Source organism: Pyrus communis, chromosome 9 (assembly GCF_041283825.1).
Source record: "Pyrus communis isolate YQ-2024b chromosome 9, ASM4128382v1, whole genome shotgun sequence".
In the NCBI taxonomy this organism is placed as follows: Eukaryota; Viridiplantae; Streptophyta; class Magnoliopsida; order Rosales; family Rosaceae; genus Pyrus; species Pyrus communis.
The window spans coordinates 2231875-2248076 of record NC_142573.1 but is presented as its reverse complement, the minus strand read 5'-3'; the positions used below and the strand labels follow the sequence as shown (position 1 = coordinate 2248076).

General features: G+C 38.6%; 2 protein-coding genes, 1 long non-coding RNA gene and 2 other non-coding genes across 22 annotated transcripts in view; 2 read left to right on the top strand and 3 right to left on the bottom strand.

Moving 5' to 3' along the window:
• Window positions 1–54: 54 nt before the first annotated feature.
• LOC137739657 (protein CLP1 homolog) lies at window positions 55–3886 on the bottom strand. 2 transcript variants are annotated; one of them, XM_068479309.2, is made up of 10 exons: window positions 3391–3886; window positions 3175–3243; window positions 2972–3064; window positions 2456–2697; window positions 2178–2316; window positions 2018–2074; window positions 1655–1828; window positions 1336–1571; window positions 1009–1053; window positions 55–928 (listed from the first exon to the last, which is right to left on the bottom strand). In XM_068479309.2, the coding sequence occupies exons 1-10, from the start codon at window positions 3565–3567 to the stop codon at window positions 841–843; spliced, it is 1320 nt and encodes a 439-aa protein (XP_068335410.2). In that variant the 5' UTR covers window positions 3568–3886; the 3' UTR covers window positions 55–840. The 2 variants fall into 2 exon arrangements, with proteins under 2 accessions (XP_068335410.2, XP_068335411.2); XM_068479310.2 differs by having other exon boundaries at window positions 1655–1789; window positions 3391–3871.
• Window positions 3887–10278: 6392 nt separating this feature from the next.
• LOC137739508 (uncharacterized) lies at window positions 10279–12137 on the top strand. Its single transcript, XR_015966826.1, has 4 exons — window positions 10279–10746; window positions 10832–11141; window positions 11270–11380; window positions 11473–12137. It is a non-coding gene; the product is annotated as an uncharacterized LOC137739508 (transcript).
• Window positions 10294–10366, bottom strand: TRNAA-AGC (transfer RNA alanine (anticodon AGC)). Its single transcript has one exon. It is a non-coding gene; the product is annotated as a tRNA-Ala (tRNA).
• Window positions 12138–12300: 163 nt separating the features above from the next.
• On the top strand, window positions 12301–13273 carry LOC148694021 (uncharacterized). 2 transcript variants are annotated; one of them, XM_088700397.1, is made up of 4 exons: window positions 12301–12341; window positions 12427–12649; window positions 12691–12799; window positions 12888–13273. In XM_088700397.1, exons 1-4 carry the CDS (start codon window positions 12316–12318, stop codon window positions 13145–13147), a joined length of 618 nt encoding a protein of 205 aa, XP_088556523.1. In that variant the 5' UTR covers window positions 12301–12315; the 3' UTR covers window positions 13148–13273. The 2 variants fall into 2 exon arrangements, 1 of the variants encoding a protein (XP_088556523.1); XR_015966848.1 differs by lacking the exon at window positions 12301–12341 and having other exon boundaries at window positions 12348–12649; window positions 12777–12799; window positions 12888–12990.
• Window positions 13274–13340: 67 nt separating this feature from the next.
• Window positions 13341–16202, bottom strand: part of LOC137739507 (uncharacterized) — a 39101-nt gene continuing 36239 nt past the window's right edge. For 5 of the 16 annotated variants that reach the window (XR_015966832.1, XR_015966835.1, XR_015966836.1 and 2 more), the window contains 3 exons: window positions 15419–15503; window positions 14511–14621; window positions 13341–14013 (listed from right to left, as the gene is read on the bottom strand). This is a non-coding gene — a long non-coding RNA (uncharacterized LOC137739507). Of the gene's footprint in view, window positions 14014–14241; window positions 14628–15418; window positions 15504–15987; window positions 16092–16202 lie in introns of those variants that run through there. The other 11 variants (XR_015966842.1, XR_015966846.1, XR_015966845.1 and 8 more) reach the window with 9 other exon arrangements.

Genomic DNA, 16202 nt, shown 5'->3' with positions numbered 1-16202 from the left:
TGGGCTGTGTTCTTTTCCCTTGAGCTGGAATTCAAAACTTCAGTTAGTGTGACATTGGACAAAGCTGCATTCAAATTGAAAAAATAAATAAAAATAAATCAGCAATCCGAATTTATAAAGAGCTCAAACATATTTCGCTTTGGTCATCTACATACAGCAATCGTAAAAATTAAAAGGAAATTATTCTATCTGTTTGCTTGTAGTACAAGGAAATTAAAGGTCTTCTGGACAATGTTTCCCTCTTGTCCGGAACTCTTGCTTTCATTATGTTATTTTAGATCCTGGTACCGGCCTTCGGGTGGTTCGCTTTCGTCTTGGGAACGGTTTGTTTTGTGAGAGTTGCAACTTAATCGTACCAATACTTGAAAGGATTTTGTGGAAGTGCAGCTGCAGCTGCAGCACCTTTTTATGCCTGGGATAAATTGAAAGAGCTCATATTGCAAGGGCTACCTGAACTTATAGGTTATATCACAGTTGAACAATACCTGAATGCCACTTAGTAGTTCGTAACCAATTTATTCCTCAATCCCTTAGTCCTTCGTTTAAATATCTTGTACAGAAAACAAAAAAAAAAAAAAAAAAAAAATTGTGGTTGCCTAGAATTCAGGCTTTGGCACGCCTTTCTAAATTCTAGTATAATCTAAAATACGACAAACAAAACTCGCATAACAAATTTAGGATGCAAAAAAACGACAATAATATTCTAATCTGTTGTCATATTTGGGATGCATCGTTAAAACTAATTTTACGCCTAGATAGCTCACATCTTACACTCCTTACATAAGCCAGCAACGTACATCCACCGGAAAGCAATACTACTGGGGTTTTGGCTCATCGACTTCATGTTTCAAGCCATGTCACGGTTCCTGCAATCAAATACTTGCTTGGAAGCTCACCCGCCGATGGTGCAAGGTACGTAATTGTCTTCCTGTAACGCCGCATATTGGGTTAGAACAACGAAAACCAGAATACAAAAAGTGTTTCTAGCAAGTTGTTCACCATACAAACCTCTGAATGTCGACGTCTGTGACAAATACAAACCCAGCAACATTACTGCAAAACAAACCAAAAAAGTAAATATTTAAGACTACAGACTACGAATCATACTCTGAAATACAAAATGTCACGGTCAAATTCGCATCCCTATCTCCAGAGACGGAAAAGCAAGCAAGAAATACCACAATACTACTATGTATTTTCATTCTTGTGACAGTGGGGGTAAAACCATCTACTTTCCTATGTGAAGTTCAAATGAAAGTGAACGAGACTGATCGATGTCATATACTTCAGTGATTCATTATCTATTTCTCTATCAGATAGATCGGTACAAGTTACCTAGAAATAATTTGATCAGGCTCCTTGGCAAATGAAACAGCAAGAATGGTATGTAGCAAATCCCGGTTAATATTCACAGGCGCCAATCTTGTAGGGTCCGCAGCAGGCTCTGCACCAATTGGCAAAGCTGAACGTGGGGCCTGTGGCCCACCACCAATCCGAAAGACAGAAAAGTCACTAAAATTCGCGATATTAGAATGTGGGCTGAGATCATTTGCAAGGCCATAGAAATACTCCTGTTAGAAATATCAGCGCACATGAGTCTTTTCTTCAGGAAGAACAAATAACAAGGATTAAATGGCAACATATTGATGCTTACCCTTATCCTATGACTCCTGGATTTTTGACGGAATTTGGCATTCCTGGATACAACACCCCCAGATTTTTGAAGTTTTACAACGTCCACACCGGGCTTGTTCTTTAGTACATTTCTGATCATGCTCCAAAGTTTTTCCTGAGAATTTAAAAGAAATATATGTACTGTCATCGGAGCCTACATATACAACCATTTTGTTAAAACATCAAAATGTTTTGCAAACAAGGATGCATTGTAACGGAGTCGAGCAACAATAGCAGGGAGGGGGGGGGGGGGGGGGGAAGAGGAGGGGAAAGAAGAAATGCTTGCAGAATCCAGTACGGTAAAATCATAATAAGAAAGAAAACTCAAACCAGAGGGATGTACCTGGCCCAGAACTAAGACAACATTGGCATTGAATGTATCAATTGCATGAAGAAGCAACTGCAAGAAAATCGACCAAGAATTTCAAATATATGACATTAAAACAACCATTTCAATAGTAAGTCGGCAGCCATCCCTGAAGTGCAAGCAGCCTAAAAATTACCTCGTAGCCTTGACCTTCTATCCATCCCATGGTATTGATCACCATTCCAGAAGCTCGAGATTCAGCATTCCCAGAAAGTTGTCTTTCTACCACTTGAGCAAGCTCCTTCACAAGCACTTTGTATAAATCTACATTATTACTGGATAAAAAATGGATCTTTAAGGATTCATGACTTCCAATAAATTAGCAATACAAGAATTTCTCTTATATGTTAGTATCAGATATTAACAAACGATGTGAAATGATAGGTCCATATGAAGATGCTATAAATCAATTACCTAGGAGTTGTGTGCCCATAGAAATAAACGAGAGGAATATCAAGAGGAATTCCTTCAACTGGATCAATAGGCATTTCAATAGGAGTAGCGGCAATGCATCCCGGAATTGTTATAGCTCCTTGTCCAATATCCAAGTCGACGAACGTAGGTTTCCATCCCTTCTTAGCTGCCCAACTAAGAAGCATTTTCGACAAGGTACTTTTCCCAGAATCTGTTGGTCCCACAACAATCACCCTTGGGCCCTAACCACAAAGCAGCTTATGAGCCACAGACAGAGAGTCACTTGGCAAAGGATTACAACAATCCTAGGTAATATGCACCTAAAAATGGACTTGCACTACTACACAGTAGATGCACTTGCGCCACAAGCTTATCTCAATCATTCCTAAAAATTTACAGAGTTGGCAATTGAGGATCAAACACTTTTGTTCACTAAAGAATGACACTAATTAAAACACATTGAAAAATTTGCACTAATTTCCCCCAACATAGAAGTGAGCAAGTGTCAAGTAGTACCTGAGAATTGGGGTCATCGGGCGGCAAGGGTTTAGCGCGGTGTCTCCGTTCTTCCAGTACGGCGTGCACATTCACATAGCTGATATTTGGAGTCTGAAAAATCAAACATTTGAATCAGACACCATTCACATTCTCATTAGTGACAAATGCATCCGGAGCAAAAAGTAAAAAAACCCAAAGCAGATAACAAGCATGTGAAATACCTCATCAGCCGTGTACTCGGTTTCCGTACTGCCCTCCATCTCAATTGTTGCTCCGTTCCAAGTAAAAACCTTCAACAACCAAAACCCACAACAGAAATGCAATTCAACCCACAACAGAAATGCAATTCAAAATCTTTAACAATCAAAACCCACAACCCAAATTCTATTAAAAAGATGTAAACTTGGGAAAAGAACTAGGGGAAGAAGAAGGCTTACAGCAAATTTGAGCCTGGGCGGGAAGGTGAGCCAGAAATCAGGGGGGAGCTCGGTGCCGAAGATCTCAGCGGTGCCGCTGAGCAGGCGGAGCTTGAGAGGGGCGTCGTAGCCGACTTCGATTCTGAGCTCGCTCTCTCGGTCCAGTTTCACCTGCCTTGGTCCGCCGCCGTGCGCCATCTTCTTCTGCCAGCTTGGCTCTCGGTGCTCCAATTGGGGGCTTTATGCAGGCCAGAGTACAAAACTGGCGCTTTGTATTCAATTGGGATTCCGAGGGGTTTTTAGTGTTCGTTTGGGATTTCAATGAGTAAAAGAGTGTAACAAGACACTGGAGGAACTCCGTTGGGAATTTTAAGAGTGAACTCTATTGGGAAGAGATCATTTCGAATCTCTTTCATTAAAATCACTAAATCAAGTAATCTGAACCTTTAAAATTTGATTTAACAGCCAAAAACAGGTCATATTTAAAAGTTATAATAATTTAAGTTGTTAGATCAAATTTTAAGAATCCTGATCACTTGATTTGATGGTTTTGATAGAAGAGATTCGGAAAATCTCTTTCCAACTCTATTTAATAGGGACTACTCTTATGTCTTATCCACCAACTACCTTATTCATTATTTTTTTTTTGTCGAACTACATTATTTATTATTTTTTTTATAAAAAAAAAATTAGAGGACTATCTGGTAGTTTCGTCACGGCAGTCCATTTTATTAGAGGTTGAGAACACTCATAAAGGCAGTTTCAACCTTTCTTTAGTCACTATCGTGTGATTCACTAATGTCGGAAATCAAACCCAGAACGTGACGTGTGAAATACAAGCCTGGAGTTTGCCCCTGACTACAGGTCACCTTGTGGTGGTTACTTATTTATTATTATTATTATTGAAATTTCATGATATATATAATGGATAGATACAAATCTTATAATTTAAACTCGTTAGGGTGTGTTTTTGCTCACAACTTTTAAGTGGTGGTAATATTCACCATCTTATTTATTATTGTCAAATAAGTTTAAATTTTGAAATTTGTGTCCATCCTACACAAATTTTAAAATTTAAACACATGTAGGATAAATACGATCGTAAGCATCACCATCACTTGATGATGATAAGTCGTTGGCCTGTCTTTATGAAAACTTGACATGGTATCAGAGCGAGCCTTTTATGATAAACTCTCACACCAACTATTATATTGTTTTGCATATAAAAATATCGGCGTGATTAATAGTTGACCCTCAAGAAAACCTTTGGCCGATCTTGTAATTCTAGGCACCTTCGCAGATGGATTCACGAAACAGTCCATGGGACCATGACTTTGTAGGCTCCTTCTTGTTCTCTTTCGAAGAAAGTTGAAGGGCAATTGCCACTTTACCTTTCCAAGTCCTCGGCACTTCGTGATAACTTCATGGTAAATTCTACGCACCTTCCATACGTGGGTTCGCTTAAATAACCACAAACCCCACAAATCAAACCTCACTCGATCGAAAGCTCGAACCCAAAAACTTGCACAGAATTGTAAATATGTTGCCAACCGATGCTCCCCGAAAACCCCCCAACAAATTACTCAAAGACCGGACTTCATCGGCCACTCTGCTTACTTCAACCTCACAATCTGCTACCTCACCACAATGTTGCCAACCGATGCTCCCCAAAAACCCCCCAACAAATTACTCAAAGACCGGACTTCATCGGCCACTCTGCTTACTTCAACCTCACAATCTGCTACCTCACCACAATGTACCGGGCGTACCAGGCAGGCAACTACCCGGTCCTCGCTTTCGTGGTGTTTTCTACGTGGCCTACTGGGGTTTGGACAAGTGTCAGCAAGTGTACAGCTGGCTGCCACATGGCGATAAGTCGGTGAAGAATAACACTACTTGAAGGAATTGGATTCTCTCCGAGGCAATGTCTCGGGATCTTACTGACCGAACAACATGGGCCGTTGATCCAACGGCTACAAATAGAGAGTTCCTCTAAAGTTATAATAATTGTAACCGTTGGATTAAAATTCAACGACCCATGTTGTCCGGTCAATAGGATCCTGAGGCATTGCCTCGGAGAGGATCCAATTCCCTACTTGAAACATGTAGAAAGGTTTGCATTTATATGCTCCAAACAGACAAGTGAACAAGTACACTTTTATTCACCGGAGGATGACACTAATTAAAACACAGAAAATTTTGCACTAACTTTCCCCAACATACAAGTGAACAACAAGAAGTACCTGAGAATTGGGGTCATCGGGCAGCAAGGGTTAAGCGCGGTGTCTCCGTTCTGATATTTGGGGTCTGAAAAATCAAACATTGGAATCAGACACCATTCACATTCTCATTAGTGACAGATGCATCCGGAGCAAAAAGTAGAAAACCCAAAGCAGATAACAAGCATATGAAATACCTCATCAGCCGTGTACTCGGTTTCCGTCCTGCCCTCCATCTCAACTGTTGCTCCGTTCCAAGTAAAAACCTTCAACAACCAAAACCCACAACACAAATGCGATTCAAAATCTTTAACAATCAAAACCCACAACGCAAATTCTATTAAAAATATGTAAACTTGGGAAAAGAGCTAGGGGAAGAAGGCGGCTTGCAGCAAATTTGAGCCTGGGCGCGAAGGTGAGCCAGAAATCGGGGGGGAGCTCGCTGCCGAAGATCTCAGCGGTGCCGCTGAGCAGGCGGAACTTGAGAGGAGCGTCGTAGCCGACTTCGATCCTGAGCTCGCTCTCTCGGTCCAGTTTCACCTGCCTGTCCGCCGCCGTGCGCCATCTTCTTCTGCTAGCTTGGCTCTCGGTGCCCCTGTTGGGGTTTTATGCAGGACAGAGTGCAAAATTGGCGCTTTGTATTCAATTGGGATTCGAGAGGTTTTAAAAGAGTGTTCGTTTGGGGTTTCAATGAGTAGAAGAGTGCAATAAGACACCGGAGGAATTCCGTTGGAAATTTTAAGAATGAACTGGGAACACATCATCTCCGAATTTCTTCTATTAGAGTCATCAAATCAACTGATCTGAATTTTTGAAATTTGATTCAATCGTTAAAATTATAAACTTTTAAAGGGCTCCTGTTTTTAACCATGATCAAATTTTAAGGGTTCAGATCACTTGATTTGGTGGCTTTGGTGGAAAAGATTAGAAGATGATCTCTTCCCAACTCTATTTAATAGGGAGTACTCTGATCCACCGACTACCTTATTCATTTTTTTTTTTTGTTGAACTACTTTATTTATTATTCTTTTTTATAAAAAAAAATATTAGAGGACGAGCTGGTGGTTTCATCACGACTATCCATTTTATCAAGGATCGAAAACACTCAAAGAGGCAGTTTCAACCTTTCTTTAGTATCATCGTGTGATTCACCAGTGTCAGGAATCAAACCCATAATGTGACGTGTGGAATACGGGCCTGAAGTTTGTTCTGACTACGGATCATCTCGTGGTGGTTACTTGTTTATTATTATTATTGAAATTTCGTAATATATATAGTGGATGGATACAAATCTTATAATTTAAACTCGTTAGGATGTGTCTTTTCTCACAACTTTTAAGTGGTGGTAATGTTCACACCTTATTTATCACTATTAAATGAGTTTAAAATTTGAAACTTGTGTCTATCCTACATAAATCTCGAAATTTAAACACATCTAGATTAAATATGGTTGTGAGCATCACCATAACTTGATGATGATGAGTTGTTGGCCTAGCTCTACAAAAACTTGACATGGTATCAGAACGTGCATTTTATCTTATGATAAACTCTCGCACCAACTATTATATTGTTGTGCATATAATAATATCGATGTGATTAGTAGTTGAAGTTCATGAAAACCTTTGGCCCATCTTGTAATTCTAGGCAACTTCGCAGATGGATTCACGAGACAATCCATGGGACCTTGACTTTCTAGGCTCCTTCTTGTTCTCTTTCGAAGAAAGTTGAAGGGCAATTCCCACTTTACCTTTCCAACTCCTCGGCGCTTCGTGACAACTTCACGGTAAATTCTACGCACCTTCCATACGTGGGTTCGCTTAAATAACCACAAACCCCCCAACTCGAACCTCACTCGATCGAAAACTCGAACCCAAAAACTTACAGAGAACTGCAAATATGTTGCCAACCGATGCTCCCCAAAAACCCCCACAAATTACTCAAAGACCGGACTTCATCGGCCACTTTGCTTACTTCAACCTCACAATCTGCTACCTCACCACTATGTACCGGGCGTACCAGGCCGGCGACTACCCGGTCCTCGCTTTCATCATTTTTGTCTACGTGGCCTACTGGGGTTTGGACAAGTGTCAGCAGGTGTACAGTCGGCTGCCACGTGGCGAGAAGTCGTTGAAGAAGGAGGTGTTGAGATTCACCTATTGTGTGTTGACAAGTGGCATTTTGTTTGGGTTTGCTTATCAGTTTGGGACGTTTATGCCTTTGCCTGTGGTGGTGATGATGTATTTTGTTGCCGTTGCTACCAGTTTGCTGCTCTTCTATGTCTACTACTTCAAAGATGACCAAAACGGGCGTTACGAAAAGATTAACGACAACTCGGAAAATGTTTAATTCTTTTATTAATAGCAAAATATATGAGTAATAATGCATAATTTGCTAGTATGAAATTATGAAGTTTCTGTAATTTTGGACTCGTTACGTTGTTCGACTGAATTTGTTTGCTTTGAGTCGTTGTATTATTGAGTGCTTGTACTTCTGCCATTCGAATTCAATTAAAATGATTAAATCCTTATGCTATAACCATTTGAGCTACATCTATCAAGGCTTTTCTTTTCTTTTAAACAAATAAAACTTCAATTAATTAATGGAGACAATTGCAAAACAAATTTTATTACATGTAGTGGTTAATCATAGTGGACATGGTTCGACTTGGATTGGTTTTGCAGTTTTACTTCCCGGATTGGAACTAACTCACTATTAAGCGATGTAGATAATTTGATCCCTGATAACTAAAACAAAATAAGAAATAACCAAACTAAATCACTATTATGTAGATTAATTCCATACGATTTGATAGTTTATGTCTAAACAAATAATTAACCTTTAAGTGATCAGATGGTTATTACGAGTTTCTACATATTTGTTGACTTAGATGTCAAATTTCTCCGATGTCACCCAAAAAGAAAATAGACCCAAATACAAATGGGGTCAATTGAAAATTTTGAGGGAAATAAGAAAGAAAAATGGAGAAGTCGTTGAAGAAGGAGGTGTTGAGATTCACCTATTGTGTGTTGACAAGTGGCATTTTGTTTGGGTTTGCTTATCAGTTTGGGACGTTTATGACTTTGCCTGTGGTGGTGATGATGTATTTTGTTGCCGTTGCTACCAGTTTGCTGCTCTTCTATGTCTACTACTTCAAAGATGACCAAAACGGGCGTTACGAAAAGATTAACGACAACTCGGAAAATGTTTAATTCTTTTATTAATAGCAAAATATATGAGTAATAATGCATAATTTGCTAGTATGAAATTATGAAGTTTCTGTAATTTTGGACTCGTTACGTTGTTCGACTGAATTTGTTTGCTTTGAGTCGTTGTATTATTGAGTGCTTGTACTTCTGCCATTCGAATTCAATTAAAATGATTAAATCCTTATGCTATAACCATTTGAGCTACATCTATCAAGGCTTTTCTTTTCTTTTAAACAAATAAAACTTCAATTAATTAATGGAGACAATTGCAAAACAAATTTTATTACATGTAGTGGTTAATCATAGTGGACATGGTTCGACTTGGATTGGTTTTGCAGTTTTACTTCCCGGATTGGAACTAACTCACTATTAAGCGATGTAGATAATTTGATCCCTGATAACTAAAACAAAAGAAGAAATAACCAAACTAAATCACTATTATGTAGATTAATTCCATACGATTTGATAGTTTATGTCTAAACAAATAATTAACCTTTAAGTGATCAGATGGTTATTACGAGTTTCTACATATTTGTTGACTTAGATGTCAAATTTCTCCGATGTCACCCAAAAAGAAAATAGACCCAAATACAAATGGGGTCAATTGAAAATTTTGAGGGAAATAAGAAAGAAAAATGGAGAAGTCGTTGAAGAAGGAGGTGTTGAGATTCACCTATTGTGTGTTGACAAGTGGCATTTTGTTTGGGTTTGCTTATCAGTTTGGGACGTTTATGCCTTTGCCTGTGGTGGTGATGATGTATTTTGTTGCCGTTGCTACCAGTTTGCTGCTCTTCTATGTCTACTACTTCAAAGATGACCAAAACGGGCGTTACGAAAAGATTAACGACAACTCGGAAAATGTTTAATTCTTTTATTAATAGCAAAATATATGAGTAATAATGCATAATTTGCTAGTATGAAATTATGAAGTTTCTGTAATTTTGGACTCGTTACGTTGTTCGACTGAATTTGTTTGCTTTGAGTCGTTGTATTATTGAGTGCTTGTACTTCTGCCATTCGAATTCAATTAAAATGATTAAATCCTTATGCTATAACCATTTGAGCTACATCTATCAAGGCTTTTCTTTTCTTTTAAACAAATAAAACTTCAATTAATTAATGGAGACAATTGCAAAACAAATTTTATTACATGTAGTGGTTAATCATAGTGGACATGGTTCGACTTGGATTGGTTTTGCAGTTTTACTTCCCGGATTGGAACTAACTCACTATTAAGCGATGTAGATAATTTGATCCCTGATAACTAAAACAAAAGAAGAAATAACCAAACTAAATCACTATTATGTAGATTAATTCCATACGATTTGATAGTTTATGTCTAAACAAATAATTAACCTTTAAGTGATCAGATGGTTATTACGAGTTTCTACATATTTGTTGACTTAGATGTCAAATTTCTCCGATGTCACCCAAAAAGAAAATAGACCCAAATACAAATGGGGTCAATTGAAAATTTTGAGGGAAATAAGAAAGAAAAATGGAGAAGTGGGGTATCGATCCCCATACCTCTCGCATGCTAAGCGAGCGCTCTACCATCTGAGCTACATCCCCATGTCAGATATGCACCGTCTGATTTTATATATCCTATTGTGGTGACTGGCGGGTCTCTCCAAGTTCTTCGGTTCACCTGGTCACTTGCACGCCTTTCCCTGCAGAGAGCGACCGGCGGTGTTCCAAAATGTTGAGACGATTCCTGCTACGAGCTTCCGCCGCTCGCCGCCGTCTTCCCAACGCCCACTTTCCTCCACCATGCTCAGCTCCTTTAGTTCCCAACCGTTCTGTTTCGTCAACATCTTATTATTCTTCTTCTTCTTCTTCCCAAATCCCAGACAGTCCTTTCGCCGAACAGTTGGAGGACAACCTCGACCAAACCGCCACTCAACCCACCACCTCCATCGCCGTCGACCGCTCCGGCCTATGCAACCCACCCGGTAACCGCCACCAATCCGTAATTTGCATTCACTAATGGTTTTTCTCATTAGTTTCTTAACTTTTTCTAATTAATTGTTGCGGCAGAGCATTCCCATGAACCCACTTCGGACTCTGAGCTCGTCAAGCACCTCAAGGGAATCATCAAAGTTTGTTTTTTCTTTTATTTTCTCCATTATTTTGATATGGGTTTCTGTAAATGTTGCAATTTGAGTGACAACGTGGTTGTGAATGTGGGTTTTTTTTATCAGTTCCGCGGCGGCCCAATCTCCGTTGCTGAGTATATGGAGGAAGTTCTGACAAATCCGAAAGCCGGATTCTACATGAATCGAGATGTGTTTGGAGCTGGAGGTGATTTTATAACCTCCCCACTGAAGTGAGCCAGATGTTTGGGGAGGTAAATTCATTGTTGTTGGATTGTGAATTACTCGATAATTTTTTACCGAATTCAATTGGGATTTTCTTTAGGAATTGGATTGTTGAATAGAAAATGATTTGTTGTTTGCTCTGCTTGTTTGAATTTAGATGGTTGGTGTTTGGGCAATGTCTCTGTGGGAGCAAATGGGACAGCCTGATAAAGTGAACCTAGTAGAGCTAGGTCCGGGAAGAGGAACTCTCATGGCCGACCTTCTTCGTGTATGTACAGGCTCTGCTCATTTGAACTTCTTTATTGTTAATGCTGTACAAATGGAAAAACAGTAACGAAATTTAGTTTCTTTGTTGCCTAGGGTGCATCAAAATTTAAGAACTGCACCGAATCATTGCACGTACACATGGTAGAATGCAGTCCTGCGTTGCAGAAACTTCAGTACCAGAAGCTGGAATGTGCAAACAAAGAGGTTTCGGATGGCAAAAGGACTGTAAGCGCGTTGGCTAAAACTCCTGTATCTTGGCATGCCACATTGGAAGACGTTCCTACAGGATGTATGTAGTTATGTTCTTATCGTATTCCATGGAAGACAAACTTATTTGTACGTACGTGCACTGGAATGGAATGAAAAGACCTCTAGGTTGCATGTACTAGCAGTTGAATGAAATGACCTCTAGTTTTTCTTTCTGCAACTTCTTGTTTGCAGATAGTTTAGTTTTGTATTCGTAAGCGATGCTTTTTTATTTTACTTCGGATAAGACGATATCAGGAGAAGGAAATAGCATGCTTACTAGATTCTCATAGGATTGGTGGATGCATTATGTAACACTTAACTGGACATCGATTTACATGCATCTTGCTGGATATAGTATTGCCGAAGATAATTAGTACGTTCTTTAGTTTATAAAAATCAGTCGCTTGTTATGATTAAGCCATTATAGCTCTTCCAGTTGTTGTGCAATATAATTAGTATTGTATCTTAACACTTGGAAGCGTGAATGTGACAGCTTGTTTTCTTCCCCATGAACTGACTGTAGCTTTCTTGATTATCGTTTCAGTGCCATCTATCATCATAGCCCACGAGTTTTATGATGCTTTACCAAATCCAAATGCTCGCTCTATGGACATTGTTTCATTCTCTTAAGGATTTCTTAATCTTTTTTGTTTTCTGCCGAAAGCTGCTCGTGGCCGGTCTGAGAAAATGATTGATGTTGCTGAAGATTCAACGTAAGGATGTAAAATAGAATTACTCTCTTTTGCAGATGCTTTAACAAAGGAGTTGTGTTATTTGATGCTCATAAATATTGTTTAGGTTTCGTTTTGTTCCGTCTTCACAGCCTACACCAGCGACTCTTTATCTTGCAAAACGCTGCAAATGGGCTGGAAATGAAGAAATAGCAAAGCTTCAACATATCGAGGTTTGCCCCAAAGCAATGGAGTCGACTCAAACTATGGCTGAAAGAATTGCTTCCGACGGAGGTGGAGCTCTTATAATTGACTATGGCCTCAATGGAGTAGTATCAGATAGTCTGCAGGTCTGTTGCTTTTACTTTTGCAGTACTTCAATTTGTTGCAGGCCATTCGGAAACATAAATTTGTCAACATTCTGGATGATCCTGGCTCTGCTGATCTTAGTGCATATGTTGATTTTGCTTCCATCAGGCACTCCGCTGAGGAAATTTCAGGTACGCCGTCTCATTAGTCTTTCTTTAAGTATTATATTTCCATGAATTGGGTTCAAGAACAGGTTGAGGATGCTTAGTATCTCTGCAGGAGAGATTTCTGTCCATGGCCCGATTACTCAGTCTCAGTTCCTTGGTTCTCTTGGGATAAATTTCCGAGCGGAAGCATTAACACAAAACTGTACAGAAGAACAATTCGAGTCTCTAAGGAACGGATACTGGCAACTGGTTGGCGAAGGTGAGGCCCCCTTCTGGGAGGGGGCTGATGAAAAAGCGCCCATCGGAATGGGCACTCGGTATTTGGCAATGGCCATTGTGAACAAGAAACAAGGAGTTCCTGTTCCATTTTAGTGAAACCCGAAAAAATAGTAGCATTTGGATGAGATTTATTGCATGTACACTAGTTGGGGTTCTGTCATATTTTTGCAAATTAAATTGCTTTGATGTTCTAAATAATAAATAGATTGAACGAGAAAATATGCCCGCGCGTTGCTGTGGGAATCTGTTGTTTCAGGTGTAATCGGATGAATAAAACACATTTAAGTTGAATAAATCCAACACAATTATCAACAAATAGTTTTTTTTTATGTACATTCAAGTGAGCTAGCATATAAACACATTGTACAATGAGCGGGAAGAAACTAAACGTCTTTGATTAGAAAGAGATGGTTTCCAAAAAAGTTCTGTTTCCTTAAGAAACAGAAGAAACATTAGTTCACACAAAATTTCAGTTACCAAATCCAAAAAAAAACAAAAAAAAAAAAAAATGTGACTCTCTATATGGCTTTCTTACTACTCAAAAATATCCCTTAGTTAAAGCATGCCACACATCATCACATTGCTATTATATGAAGGATATTCCTCAGTGGCAAGTAATATACTCTCCTTAGCATGACCTCTCAATCCCCTATATCTCCCTAGAATCGTACAACAACCCATAAATACATTGCCCCTTTAAAATCCAAGCATACATTAAAAATTCAACAATACAGTTACAAAATCTCTATAAATGAACATACCTCAAAAAGCCAACGGCCCAAGTGACACACTGCATGCACTCACATACGCTCACACACACTGAAGAATGAACGCATTATATTCAGTTAGCACCATTCAACTTTAAAAGCAATGAGACCTTCCAAAGGCACATCCTAACTGGCCTCGGTTCAAATAACCAAATTGAGAACAGTTGAATTTTAGAAAAGCTGTAACCACAACTGAAAAACAAAATCAAAATGAACAGAATAAAATATCAGCAGAGCTTGAACACTAGCATCCTTTGAAAACATGTGTTGGTTACATATAATATATATGCGCATAAATTAAGAAAATGACTTGAGTGCCCTAGCAGTAGTCTGTACGTTGAACCAAATCACTATTAGTTTAATTGTATTGATTCACCCATCTTTTATGTGCTAAATCTCTACTAAATTGCCCTACGAAAATGACATAAAACTAATTAAATTCCCAATATATCTGAGATATACAACTTTTAAAAGTGTGACAATATATGCAGCACCAGGATGTTGCAGAACTCACTGCCCCAATTTAAGATTCGGTTTTTATCCAATGTATCTATAAGCTTAGATACATCTGAGGATTTGCTTTTCAACAGTTGTTACTCTCATCGTCTTTTGAGAGAGATAGTTACAAAGGTTAAGATTACAATGGGGAAGAGTTAAGAATCCCTCTAAAATACTAAAGAAATACATACCTACAACGGAGTAAACAACTGTTTGTCTCCATAGCAGTTTCTCAGAGCATTTATGCTGTCAGAAAGATAGTGCTCCACTCCAGAAGGATGGACAAATTTACCAGATGGAGACTGACCCAAAGAAAACATAATTAAAAGTTAGCATCTGACGAACAATTAAGGTGATGCAAAAGGGCAACGCTTGATGTGAAATTATTATACCAAAATATCCGAGGTCTGTTAATCTAATCACCCAATAAAGCAGAACTAAAATTAAGCACAACAATATCAAAATTAAAAGGAAGGAATAAAATGAAACCTTGTTCATAGAACGTTCGTGAGAATGAATCACACAACAATTAAGGATGGACAAATCACAAAAGTGACAATTAAAGGGCACCTAACGGACACCCCCATCTCTCTCTCTCTCTCTCTCTTTGCAATCGCAGAAATCCCTCGGGTTTCAGGAAGCAAATGGAAAATGAAATGCCCCTTTACCTTCACAGAAAATCCTCTCATCTCTCTCTCTCACCCTTGTCCCATCTCTCTGTCTGCAAATTGCAGAAAAGAAACCCTAAACAAATCCCTGAAATCCCTCACCTAAATCCTCTCACATTTCTTTCCGACACCCCCTATCTCTCTCTCTCTTTGCAAAACCTAAACCAGATCTCCTAAATCCTATCTCAGACACCCGACATACAACCAATAAGCCAAGATATTAAAGCAATCTCTACATAATACTTTGGAACAAATTAAGCAGAGAAATCAGTTTATAATCCCTAAATATTGGAAAGAAGGAATCTTTGAAAGGGTGGCATACAGAGATTTTTATTATAAGAAAAATGTAACCCTAATCCCATATTAAGCAGAGAAATCACTTCATAATCCCTAAATGCTGGAAAGAAGGAATTTTTGAAAGGGAAGCTCACCACTGCAATCATAAGGCGTGACCAGAGACGGCTTCGGAGGCTGCAAAAAAAGGCCCAAAGAACGAAAAACCAAGGTCTCCTGAAACTGAAAACAGAACTAAATTAAACCACCACACGTAGAATGGCAGGCTACAAACTGGCATGGTTATGGTTCATCTGCTGCCACAATGACTTGGTTCATTTACTGCCACAATCGCAGTACCAGTTTCTAGTGGTAGAATTATAGTAACAATATATAGAAACAAAGAAATTATCTTTGCATCTTGCATATCAACAATCATAAAATGCATCAACCAATAAACTAAAAAAATAAAAAACAAAAACAAAAAAAACGTATGCTTTCCATTCAACAGAAAAAGTCTGCATAAAGATAAATTGGAATGATAAACATACAAAATTTCACTTTTCACTTCACAGAATTTGTTTGAAATCACTAATTACCATTAGAACAACTTCATAATGAAAAAAGATTACACTAAAATTTTAGAAATTGTTGCTTACCTATCTTCAGAAGCATCTTTATGATTTCTAAACATTTTTCCAAAAAAAGTGGAAAGATGAATACAAACCTCCTCGGATGGACATGCTAATAGGATCATCCAGTTGACCATCAAATACTTCCAAAGATAATGACAGAAGTGGTGTCTACATTACATGCTTCTCCGAGAGCCCCCTGTGAGAAAAAAGAAAAGTAAAAATCAAAACTTGCCTCTGTCAAATAGGAAAACCCCTACAAACCACACAATCAGAAAAATTGAATACTTTTTTTTTTTCTAAAATTAGG